Source organism: Coenobita brevimanus, chromosome 20, assembly GCF_032717465.1.
Source record: "Coenobita brevimanus isolate Jiangsu-jjx chromosome 20, ASM3271746v2, whole genome shotgun sequence".
Lineage (NCBI taxonomy): Eukaryota > Metazoa > Arthropoda > Malacostraca > Decapoda > Coenobitidae > Coenobita > Coenobita brevimanus.
Genome location: NC_136973.1, coordinates 1,782,501 through 1,795,736, shown reverse-complemented (window position 1 = coordinate 1,795,736; position 13,236 = coordinate 1,782,501). Strand labels below are relative to the sequence as shown.

At 48.1% G+C, this 13,236-nt stretch overlaps 1 protein-coding gene across 1 annotated transcript in view; it reads right to left on the bottom strand.

Moving 5' to 3' along the window:
* LOC145391872 (homeotic protein spalt-major-like) overlaps positions 1-13,236 on the bottom strand; it is a 46,054-nt gene that overhangs the window by 1,920 nt on the left and 30,898 nt on the right. The window contains exons 2-3 of the mRNA XM_080266365.1: positions 2,064-5,483; positions 363-496 (exon numbers count right to left, since the gene is read on the bottom strand). Coding sequence (XP_080122491.1) covers positions 363-496; positions 2,064-5,483 — 3,554 coding nt within the window. The remainder of the gene's footprint in view (positions 1-362; positions 497-2,063; positions 5,484-13,236) is intronic.

Below are 13,236 nucleotides of genomic sequence, written 5' to 3'. Positions count from 1 at the left end.
TGACAATATTATATTTTCTTACTAACTCCTCAATAACAGGGTATGATTTGTACCTGAATGTGAACGGAAGCAAGAATAATAAAAAAAAAACAGCAATAATGCCAATTAAGCGTTTCACTAAGAAGTGATACCTTATCCAGTATTGCAGACTGCCGACATGCAAATTATTACTATTATAAACGTTAAGCCACTGAATTATCGTGTCTCTAATTAACAGGACCTATGGCGACAAAGGGGCTAATATACTCATTAAACTTGGCCATTTCAAATAATTGTGTTTTTCTCTTTATGTGTATTACAAGTGCATGAATCCGTTTGCATGAACACGTCAGCAGGTGAGTGAGGTGTGGTCTGCGTCTCACCTTAGTAGAGAATCCCCTGTCACAGATGGTGCACTTGAAGGGTCGCTCCTTGGTGTGTGAGCGGTAGTGGATCTCCAGGGCTGACTGACACGCAAACGTCTTGAAGCACAGCTGGCAGGTGGTGTTCCCGCGGGCTGTTAAATTGGGCTGTTTAGAATACGTTGGCTAACCCTTCCGCGACTAGAGGTCTGAGCATTGAAAGGCAGATAGATAGCTAGATAGATAGATAAAGAGACAGACAGACAAACAGATAAACACGGCTGGCAAGTTGTGTTCCCGTGAGCTTATAAATTGGTCTGTTTAGAATTCTTTGACCACACCTTCTGCGATTATGGTATCTGGCAATAGAGATGTAGAATGGACTGATAAAAAGAGAAAAAGATGGACGGATAAAGAGACAGATAGATAGACGGACAGATAGATTGATAGAGAGACAGATAGATAGACGGACAGATAGATTGATAGAGAGACAGATAGATAGACGGACAGATAGATTGATAGATAGACAGACACACAGACAGACAAACATAAACGGCTAGATAGGTAGGTAAGTACAAACTGATACAGAAATAGACATATATATATATATATATATATATATATATATATATATACTCGAATATATAGACACATAAACAAATAACATTCCTTGCTGCACGGGATACTTCATTGACTATGGGCTTTGAAACTGCATTAATTCTATTTCTGATATTAGCTGATACAGTAGTCCTTTACGATAAGAGCTAAGCAACGTTGTAGGTGATGTGAAATGGCAGTGTAAGTTTCAGAAGCCGTTAATTCTAAAGGTGAAATGATTAGTCCATGATATGAGGTGATCATTACGTAGCCATTATAGTGAGAAGTGAGTACTGTTATGAAGCACTGAAGTGAGATGCAGTGACGTGATCATTATGGATAAATATACCGGAGTAAGTGTTGTGTTGTTAAGTGGCTGAGGTGAAATGAACATTGTTATGAAGACTGAAGTGAGATAAGGATGATTATGATATGAGAAGCGAGATGAGCATTATTATGAAGAAACTGACGTGAGAGGAATATCGTTATGAAATGACTGAAGTACGATGAGCACCGTTATGAAGTGACTGAAGTGAGATGAGCACCGTTATGAAGTGACTGAAGTGAGATGAGCACCGTTATGAAGTGACTGAAGTGAGATGAGCACCGTTATGAAGTGACTGAAGTGAGATGAGCACCGTTATGAAGTGACTGAAGTGAGATGAGCACCGTTATGAAGTGACTGAAGTGAGATCATGAAGTGACTGAAATGAGATGAGCATTATGAAGCACAAGTATATATAACAGAGAAAGCGACTGAAGTGAGATGAGCATTATAACGAATATACATAGCGGGGCATACTGTTATTAAGAGAGGATTGCAGTGAGATGAAGGAATGCAGTGAGATGATCATTATAACTAAATTATATTCGTGGGGCAATGTTGTGTTGGTATGGCGTTCTTGGCATATTGGATACTTAGAGGTGGTTGTAGTGTGCTGTGCTGTGTGTTTGTGGTGTGGTGTGTTGTGTTGGGTGATCGTGTTGTGTTATGTGCGGTTGTGCAATTTTGTGTGATTGCGTTGTTATGTGTGGTGTGCCGTTTTGTGTAGTTGTGTTGTGTCGTGCGGTTGTCTTGTTTTATATCGTATGGTTGTGTTGCGTTGTGGTGATGTTGTAACGTACTTGGCAAGTTGGGCAGGTAGAGGTGATTGAGGCCGGGGATGGAGTGCGTGGCTGGGGTGAGAGGTGCGGTGGTGAGGGGCGGCGGGAAGAGTCCGAAGGGTGAGTACAGGCTGGGGTGAGGCCGGGGTGCCAGGTCCAGCGGGAGGGAAGTGCCGCCTTCCTGACTGCCTGTGCTCACGGCAGGGCTGATGGATCCACCCAGCTGATGGTCACTCGGGGAGACGTGTGTGTCGCCGCCAGGAGCGTCGTGTGACCGATCGCCGATGTCAGAGTAGTCAGAGGGTGTAGGTGAAACTGATACCCTGGGCGATGTCATGCCATTGAAACTGTCTTCTCTCGCCCTCATTGTCAGGTCCTCTGCTGTTCGCTGTTCAGCACTGCCCGTTGACGATGATCTGGATGATGTGCTGAATGGACGAAGATATTTCTCCTCTTCCGCACTCCTCTCCTCACTTTCTATCAGTTCACGATGCCTCATTGCCTCCGGGGACAGCTGGTAGCGGAGAGGGAGGGGGAGCGGTGGGAAGCCTTGGAGTGGAGGTGGTGGCAGCGGGAAGCCAGAAGGCATCATTTGTGGGAGTGATGTGGGTGTGGGCAGGTGAGGGAAGTCCCGCACTTCGGCAGCTGCTATCTGTTCAGGGGTGAGATCGGTTGGCTCTCCTGTGTGTTGTCGGATGTGTTGTTGGAGCACCAGGGCGTTCGTATATTTTTTATGACACACTGGACATTGATGCAACATTCTCATGGGTGGCTTGGCGCGGTGGACGCCCATGTGTGTTTTCAGGTTGCCTTTGGTAGTGAAAGCTCGCCCACAGATTTTACATTTGAAAGGTCTCTCTCCCGTGTGTGTCCTATAGTGCATTTGTAGTGCTGACTTACAGGACAGAACTCGGTGGCAGATGACACACTGATTCGGATCTGTTAGTTTATTCTCGATATTATTCACTAACTGTTCCAGCTTCATAGTTTCGCTAGTTTTCTGGACCTCAATAAGCGCCTCCCAGGAGTTGTCGGAGCTGCCTGGCTTGGGTAATAGATTGGTGTAAATATTAGGATCTTTGGAGGGGTCTATGCCTGGAGGAATGGAGAGGGATGGCGGCGGACCCATGGGCCCCGGGTATGAGGTAGGAATTCCAGGAAGGAAAGGGAAGTTAAGAGGGAGCCTTGGGCCGGAAAAAGGAATTGTTGGTAGCCCCATTGGACGAAAATCTGGCCGCATCCTGAGGTCTGTAGGCTGGTCGGAGCTGGCGGGGCGCGAGTCACTTGTGTCCATGTCTGGCTCCTCCTTGGCGCTGACATTCCCCTCGGAGTCCTTCAGCTCCCTTTCCGTGCGCACTCGGATATCAATGGGTGAATGATCCTCAGAGGTCTCCCTCTCGGGGCTCTTGTCGTCTATCAGGCTGTGTGTATCCTGGGACTCTGGGAAAGTTTCCTTGGGGGATTTCCGTTCTTCATCGAACCTTCTCTCGCTCTCGTTCTTCTCAGCCTCAAACTTGTTACTCTCGCTGTCAAACGTGCTCTCTTCCTCGAACCTGTTTTCATCACTGAACTTTTTCTCCTCATCGAACGGCTTCTCTTCAGGGTATTTTTCGTCCTCATCAAACATCTTCTCACTCTCCACTCTCTTTTCCTCTTCAGGTCTCTTCTCCTCTTCGAATTCCTTCTCACTATCAAATCTCTTATCCTCAAGCTTCTCTTCTCTCTTAATGATGGAGGAGTCACTGGCAACGCTCTCCTCACTCATTACTACATCACTCCTGGGCTCGGAAACCTCACTCCTCTCCAGCCTAACGTCAAATGGGGAGGGCCGTAGCGCCTCACTCACGTCCATTCTGCTGGAGGGGTCAAGTTTCTCCGCAAATGACCGCTCAATTGGCCTAGGAGGAGAAGATCGAGGTTCTGAGAGGCTTAAGTTTTCTGGCTCTTCTTCCCTGCTCTGCCTGGCGAGGTTGAGGAGGTTGAAAGGTCTATGCAGGTCTAGAGAAGGAGGAGGGCCGGGGATGCGATATGGGGATAGCGCGGGTGCGCTTGGCATGGGGTTGAAAGGGTTGGGAGGGCCTGTTGGAGCTGTGGGGTAGTCCTTCAGTTCGCCCAGCTGAGCTAAAAGCGGCGGGTGGAACTTGTCTAGGTGCTCGGGGACAGGATGAGGGTTCATCTTGACATGTGGGAAGCGCGTTGCATGCCTCTGAAAATGCACTTTGAGATTCCCTTTCGTTGTGAATCTGTTGCCACAGATGTTGCACTTGAAAGGTCTCTCTCCAGTGTGAGATCTTATATGGATTTGAAGAGCGGAGTCACTGCCAAAGACCTTGCCACAATACCGACACCTGTGCTTATAGTAAGGGTCCTTCTCGTTGGGCTTGTGGTCGTCAATGAGGCGGTTGGTGAGAAGGCCCTGCGAGGCATTGCTAAGGACGTTGTTAGCCGTCCGTTGCAGCATCTCCAGCGTGTTGGGCTCGTCTTTCGGTGGCGGGTCCGGGTGCTGGATCACTGAGGAGGCGATGCTGGAGGCAGTCATTGGCGGGGATATGGGGCGATCACGGGGGTCGGGAGGGGGACCGCTGGGGCCACTAGGCATCAACGGGGAGCTCCCTGGTGGTCGCTCGCTGCTGCTGTCAGTGGTTGTAGGGACCTTGAACCTCTCCATCAGCGAGCTAATGAAGGAGCTGCTGACGGAGCTGCTGCTCTCGGTGGTGGTGGGCGGAGGAGGTGGTCTGGGGGCGGGAGTGGGGGAGGTGGGGGGGTCCTGACGCTCATGGGGCTCTGGCGCGCTCTTCTGATCATTCTCTGGGAAGCTGGGTAGTCCAGGGCTGCCTTCCTTATTTTTGAGAGAGAGTTGTGCTTGCAGTTGCTGGATGAGCTGAAGTTGCATCATCTGCTGGTGCTGCAGCGTGTACAGCGTCCCCTGCAGCAAGGCAAACTCCTGCATGGCCTGAGGGTTATTGGAGTTAGTGGAGTTCATGGCTGAAGAAGCAAACTGTGCCAGTGCCATGCGGGTGTTCTGGATGGCCTCGAGGGCGAGGTTGGACTGCGCCAGTTGCTGGGCGATGGGTCCCACTTGTGGTGCGGCAGCAGACTGTGCCAGCAGCTGCCTGATCTGCGCCAGGGGGCCGCTCTCCACAGGGTTGCTGTCGCTGTCGTAGCCATTGTTGCGGTCGACAGAGGATTCACGTGACTCCGGGGTGGTGGTCTCCGGCGCCTCTCTGGCTTTCAGCGCGTGTGCCTGGTTGTTGTTGGCCACGTCCTGGTGTCGGCGCAGCTCGTCAGGGTGGTCACCGTCATCGAAGTCGGTGCGGGGAGTTTCCGGCACCGGTAAGACAGGTGGCTCCCGACCACAGGTCAGTCGGTGCTCCTCAAGCTGCTCCCGGGACACCAGTTCAGCCCGGCAGTACGGACAGATGTGCGCCTCGTCAGCCTCACCTGTAAGAAGGAAGTGTCAATAATTACTCTTCTCATATAGCATCCTTTCCCTGAAGTCAAATTAAAATATATCACTGTCATACCCTACTCTAGAGCAAACTACCTCCAATATAAATATCTCTTGCTATTTCCTTGCCTTTTGAAGTCACTAGCACTAAAGGAACGCCACTCACCGTACATCAACAAAATCCTCTTCAATTAATAGTTATATCATCACACTTCATCACATAACGTTAAGTGCTTATCTGCTATCTGATTAGACCTCAAAAGCGATAACGGAGAGAGTGAAACCTGTACAATTTCTGCACCACAAGACAAGGGAACATTTATGAAGGAATAGGTGAAGAAGAAAGCTTAAATTTAATATGTATCAACTGCATGAGAGAAAACATGGAGGGGAGGGAGGGTGGCATTGTTTTAAGCAGAGGAGGAGAAGAAGGTGAGGTACAATGAGAGGAGAAAGAAGAGAGGGGTGTGTAGAGAGAGAAAAGGAGAGAAGTAAAGGCGGGAAGGAGACGAGGAAAAGGAGAGATGGGAAGAAAGTAAGGGTAAGGCGAAGGAAGAGAACGGGATAGAAAGGAGGAAGAGGAAGACAGGAAGCAGAACGGAAGATGATGAGAGAGGGGAGGGGAGGGGAGGGGAGGGGGAGAAGGGAGGGGAGAGGAGAAGGGGAGGGGGGACTGAAGTGTGGGGATGAAGGCGATGGGTTGGAGAGGTGCCACATTCCCTCTATACAACAGTGCCTACCACACACACACACACACACACACACACACACACACACACACACACACACACACACACACAAATAACCTGCAAATAAAAATATACATGCACACGCCTACGGACACGCACACAAGTAAAAACACACATAAACAAAGCATCCCTCATCAACCAATTAAAGAAAGAAATGTAAGGAAGAATAGAAAACGAACACAGGACGAAAAATAAGAAAAAAAAAGGAAGATGCAACGGTGGAGGAACAGAAAAACGCATGAAGAACGGTAGGAAGAACAGAAGATGAACGGGAGGAAGAAGGGAGGAAGAAGAGACGAAGGTAAGAAAGAACGAAGGACGGACATGAGGAAGAGAACGATGGAAAACGGAGAGAGAAAAAAGAAGAACGGAGGAAGTTTAGGAAGGACTGGGGTAAGAAAGAAACAAAAACAAGAAAGTATAGCGAAAGAACATGAAATAATGCAGAAAACCAGTAGAAATGGAGATATAAAAAAACACAACAAAAGAACGGGAGAACAGAACGTGTGTAAAAATGAAGAACAATGAACGTAAGGAACCACTAAAGAACGGAGGAGAACGGAGAAAAAATCGCTAAAAAAAGACGAAGAGAAATGTGAAGAACTAAAATGAACAATGAGAAGAACAAGAGGACACGATGAACACAGAATAAGGGTTCAAAAAGAGAGAAAAATAGAACAGGCAGAACACAAAAAAAGGAAGTGAAACAACAGAACACCACGTAGAGAGAAAAGAGAACTAGGAGGGAAAAAAAGCAACACGAAGAGAAACAGGGAATAACAGAACACGAATAAGAGAGAAAGAGAACACCAGAACACAAAAAAGGGAGAGAAAAAAATGAGGGAGAAGAGACGAGGACAAAAATAACGATATGGGAGAACAAGAGAGACAATATAATGACAAGAAACGATGAAGATGAGTCATAAAAAACACGAGTAAGAATAAACGCACGAAGAGGTGAAAGCGAAGAGGTGAGAATGAGGGATCAGAACACGAAGAACAGGACGAGGGTGAACAGAGGAAAAAAAAAAAACACGAGCAAAAAGATGATAAAATGCGCAGAGAGAATAATAATAATATACAGAATTTGGAGAAAAGCAAATTTGAAAAGCAACTTAGATTATCAAGACTGACGATGATGAAAGGAGGGAGGGAGGGAGGAAAGAAAGGAGGGAGGAAGAGAGGGAGCGAAGAAAGGAGGGAAAAGAGGGTGGAAGGGAAAGGAGGGAGGGAGGTAAGAAGACAAAGAGGGTGGGGAAAGGTGAAAGAGGAGAAATGGAGAACGAGGGAGAGAGGGAGACAAAGAGAAAAAGAGAGGGAAGAGAAGACGGAGAGGAAAGGGAGACAAAATGAAGGTAGGCTGAGAGAGAAAGAAGGAGAGAAGAAATAACGAAGGGAAGGGAAGACAACAAGGAGGTAGGAAGAGATGGAAGAAAGAAATGACAGGGCCAGAAAGGAAAGAAGAAAGGAGAGAACAGAGAGAAGGAAGAAAGAAGGGAATAGACGGAGGAAGAGAAGTTCGAAGGGAGGGAAGAGAAAGAAGAGAGGATGGAACTGAGGGAGGAAGCGTAGGAAGAAAGAAAAGACTGGAGGGAGGGGGAAAAAAGGCCTGGGGGGTGGGGACTGTATCACTCTGTATGGGAGGCTGAATAATAAAGCAAATAAGAGACAGGGAACACAAGGAAGGGCAGAGGGCACAGAAGAGGGGCATGGGAAGTGATGACGGGGGGGGGGAGAGGGGTGCAGGAGGGTGGGTTTAAGTGTAAGGGAGAAGAGGGATAAGGGTGGAGAGGGTGGAAGGGGAGGGGAGAGAGGAGAGAGAGGGGAGGGAATGGAGGAAAAGGTACGGAAGAGGGGAAGAAGAGGAGAGGGAAGGGGAAGTGTTAAGAGTGGCAGAGGATAAATTTGAGAGTAGTGGAGAAGAGGGTGAAAGGGGGGGAGATGTAGAGGAGAGAGGAGAAGGGGAGGTGAAGTGATGGGAGGGGCCGGGGGTTTGTCTGTGTGTAAGGGGGAAGTGCATGGATATGATGCAAGGGAAGAGGAAGGAAAATAGGAGTGCGGAGGGGAAGAGAATATGGCGAAAAATGTCATAAGAATAGACAAGATGGATGGGGAGGGAAAGAGAGCTAGGGCAGGGGGTGGGAGGGGACGTGCGGGAAGGGGTGTGTCATTTCATAAGAGTGTGGAGAAGACTAAAGATGGAGTGGATGGGAGAGAAGGAGAGAGAAACAGGAAGGGGGTGGAGGGGGAAGAGAGGCATAAAATAAAAGGAAAAGGGAAGGGGGAGGGGAGGGGAGGGAAGGGGAGGTGAGGGGAGGGGGTGCCATTTAGAAAGGTCTCAGGATGAAGAAACTGGATGAGGGGGAGAGACAGAGGAGGGAGGAGGAGAGAGACGAGAAACATAGGAGAAGGAAAGAATTTAGGAGAGAGGAGAGGAGGGGGGAGAAATATAGGAGTGGGGAGGGGAAGGGGGAAGAAATATAGGAGTGGGAAGGGGAGGGGGGTGGCATATCGGGAAAAAGGAGAGAGGAGAAGACGGAGGGGGAGGGGGGGGATGGCATTTAATAAAAGAGTGTGGAGAAAGAGCTTTCCTTAAGCCTCAATCACAGGGGAAAACAGTGTTGTGATTGGCTACAGTTGTGCCCCAAGCGGCCTGCGATTGGCTCCCTACCGACGGGGGTCCTCAAATCCCGCCATTCACCGTGTCTGTTTGAAGAGCCAGGCAGGGTAAAAAGGGACATAAAAGTGCATGGGAACATCCCTTCTTAATAACCGGATAATGCCATTAGCGATGAAAGCAACAGGGACTACGTTACACTGTCCACATCTCTCCCTACTAATGGCGGCCAAGCTCCCTACACCATTATATTCTCCCCCTACCACCATCATATCCCCTCCCTATATCATCATATTCTATCCCTACACTGTCATACACCATAATACTTCATACATCATTATACTCATTCCTTACACCAGCCTACTCCCTACCTGTACCATCATACTCTTTCGCTGCACTATCATTTCCCCTCTCTGAACCACCATACCATCATACTCCCTCCCTACACCATCATACTCCTCTACTCCATCATACCCCCTCGCACACTAAGAGAAAAAAATACACCTCATGTCATGTGTGGCATATTTATGGCTGATTAGAATTTAACTTACTGCATTCCACTTTCAAGCCCCTTCCATCACCCGCTATGACAGGCGCTGCGTATGGTAGGGCAGGGCAGGGCAGGATGGTATGGTACAATATGGTATGGCAGGGCTGGGCTTGGGAGGGCAATGTTGGGTAGAGCAATTTGGTATGGTATGGTATGGTATGGTAGGCAGGGCAGGACAGGGCAGGGTAGAGTGAGGTAGGGTAGGGTAAGGCGGGAGGTCAGGGGAGGGTAGTGTGGTAAAGGAGGACAGGGCAACGTTACAGAGAAGAGCAGGGCAGGGCAGGGCAGGGCAAGGAAAGACAGGGCAGGGCAGGCCAGGGAAGGAGGGCAGGGGAGAGGGACATGGTAGGGTAGGGCAGGGGGGTAAGCGATGCCCCACCTGCCCTCAAATCTCCCCGCCATTTTGTTATCGATATCTGTGTTTGGATATGATAATGCGCAGCTTTGACGAGTGTGGGGCCGAGACAGGACACAGCCGGACCCTCCTGAACATCCCGTCACGCCGAACACGATGAAACGTTGAGGCCGCGGCAACGCATAATACGCCCGGGGGCAGAGGAGTGGAGGGGGGAGATAAAAATGGAGAGGAGGGGTGAGGGAAACAGATAGAAATGAAGAACAGGGAGGGAGAGAGGAGTTGAGAGGGAAAGGTGGAGCAGAGGGAAAGAGAAGGATGATAAGAGGGAGAGAGGGAAGGAGAAAGGAATGGAGAGAACGGAGAGAGGGAAGAAGGGTAACGAGAAGGAAAGATGGAGGAAAAGGATGCAGGGGACAAGTGGTGAGGGAAAGGGATGGTGAGAGGGAGTGACAGGGAGGCGAGAGGGAAGGAAAGGGATGACGAGACGAACCGAGGGAAGGAGAGGTGGAGAGAGAGGGAGGGAGTGAAGTATGAAGAGTGAAAAGGATGAGTGAGGGAGAAAGGGTAGGGGTAAGGGTGAAGGGTGAGGCTTGAAAGGGAGAGGAAGGGTGAAGGTTAACCAGTCCAAACATGGTCATTTTTAAACTATATTTTTGCTTTTAATAGACGATTTTATTAAGCCTGGGACAGATTTTTCGTGCTAGAGGGGTTGGATAGTGTGTGTGTGTGTGTGTGTGTGTGTGTGTGTGTGTGTGTGTGTGTGTGTGTGTGTGTGTGTGTGTGTGTGTGTGTGTGTGTGTCTGTGTGTGTGTGTGTGTGTGTGTGTGAGAGAGAGAGAGAGAGAGAGAGAGAGAGAGAGAGAGAGAGAGAGAGAGAGCATGGGTGACAGGGGTGAGAAGGACCGCTAAGGGACGATAAATGGAGATAAAACACGATAAGGGGTGATACAGTCGGTAAGTGTAGGGATGAAGAGGAGTTAGGGAAGGGGAGAGGAAGGCTGGTAAATGAAAGATGAGAGCAACGATGTCAGCGAACTCATTCGTCAATCAAAAAAGATCTCTATTCTCTTCCATCTAATGCCAGACGATTTTACTCAGCTTAGAATGAGTGCTCAAATTTTAGGTTGGTAAATGAAAGATGAGGGCAAGGATGTCAGCAAACTCACTCGTCAGTCAGAAAAAGCTCTAGTATTCTCTTCCATCTAATGCCAGACGATTTTACTCAGCTTAGAATGAGTGTAAGAGGCTGAGAATATCGACAATTTCACTATAAACCCTCTCACGATCGGGAAAACTCTCAAATTTTAGGCTGGGAAATGAAAGATGAGGGCAAGGATGTTAGCTCCCTCGTCAATCAGAAAAAGATCTAGTATTCTCATCCATTTAACACCAGACGAGTTTGAACCGCTTAGAATGAGTGTAAGAGGCTGAGAAGATCAATAATTTCACTATAAACCCTCTCATACTCAGGAAAAATCTCGAATTTTGCTTCAGGCAGTATTTTCAGCTGAGTGACTGTCGTATGAGAAGTAAAAAAACAATAAAGGTTGAGTAAAGTGTCCAAAAATGGTGAAATGAGTGACGGAATGAAGGATAAAATAAATCTCGATAAAATATGTGAAATGACAGTTGAAAAATGAGGTGAAACAAGGCAAAAATCAAAGTAAAATATTGCTAGGAGAGACTGCAGAACGAATCAAAACAGTGTCCCCTCCAGCACAGAAAATGAATGTGTGTGTCGGAAGAAGTGACGAAAATAAACAAAGATGAGAGCTAAAGAAAAAAGGAAAGGAAAAAGAAATAACGCTAGGACGTACTAAAGAGCCAAAAAATACCCTCCTACCTCCATACCCGGAAGATGGGCATGTCGGTGTGGCATTAATACCAAAATAACGACTGGGCATAAGTGTGGAGGGCCTGCCAAGGGACCGATAAGTGCCATGGCCTTGTCCCCACGTTCATAACACATCACCCACCCCACCTAACCAGTCTCTCTCTCTCTCTCTCTCTCTCTCTCTCTCTCTCTCACAGACAAACGGGCAGAAAGACAAACAAAAAAACAGGCACACACAAACGGAAAAACAAACAGACACACAGTTGAACGGACGAACGGAGACAGACAGACAGACAGGCAAGCACACACACACACACACACACACACACACACACACACACACACACACACACACACACACACACACACACACAGAAAACTTAGAACGAAATAGAATATAACTGAGTTCATATTCAAAATACGGTATGGAACATATTTGGTTCATATTATTAAAAAAAATTCAGTTTTTTGACAATCCACACACTTAGTACTGCCTAAAAATGTTAATACGATGTAGTGGTGGGAAGAAGGGAGGAAGGGAGAGTGGAGGGGAGAGCAAGAGGAAGGGAGAAGGAGAGTAGAAGGGAGAGTAGAGGTGAGAGGAAGGGGAAGGGAGAAGAGAATGAAAGGGAAGGGAACGAGAGTAAGAGAAAAGAGAAGGGTGGAATACGAAGAGGAGAAGGAGGAAGAGGAAAGTGGAAGGGAGGATAGGGATAATGGATGGAAGAAAATGAGATCTATATGAAGGATAGGAAGGAAAGAAGACGAGAGTGGAGAGGAGTGGGAGGACAGAGAAAGATGAAATGGGAAGGGGAGGAGAAAGAGAAAAAAGGAAGGGAAGATTGGAATGATGGATGGAAGAAAGGAAAACAAGAAGATGGAAGGGAAGAAATGAGCAGCAGAAGAAAGAGGAGAGAAAGAAGGAACAGGAAGGGGGAACAGAGTGGAAAGGGGAAGGGAGGATACGGACGATGGATGGAAGAGAGGAAGAACTAGTGACTGGAAGATAAAAAAAGGAAGAAAAAATAATCAGGAAATGGAAGAACAGAGGAAAAACAGACAGGGAAAGGAAGAAAGGGAGGAGATGAAAAAAGTTACAAACACTGACAGAGAAATACAAAAAATTATATACTGCAGTCTCAGGGAAGTGGCCTGGCCTTACAGATGAAAAAAGATAGTCTGAAAACACATTAACAAAATTAAAGAGGTAAGAAAAAAGGACAGAGAGAGAGAGAGAGAGAGAGAGAGAGAGAGAGAGAGAGAGAGTCATAATGAAGGGGAACTGCATGAAAGATCTGCTTGTATGGGAGTGGTATGTAAGGGGGAAGTTTGTTTTGGGACGAGCCAGTAGAGGGAAAACAGAGAATTGTTGCGGGGGGCAGGGTTTAAGGGGAAAGGGGGGTAGATGAGGGATGAGGGGGGCGGGAAAGGGGGGAAGGAGGGAGTCAGGGAAAAGGAGGGGGGGGGTGAGGGACGAGGGTGGTGGGTGATTTTTGCGACACGTGAGGAACAGCGCTTAAGGGGAAGGGGGCGGTAGGTGAGGGGGTAGCGGTGAGAGGGGAAACGAGGGGGTGATGGGGTGAGGGGGAGAAGGGGTGAGGGGGTAAGGGGGGTGAAGGGGTGAGGGGGTAAGGGGGGT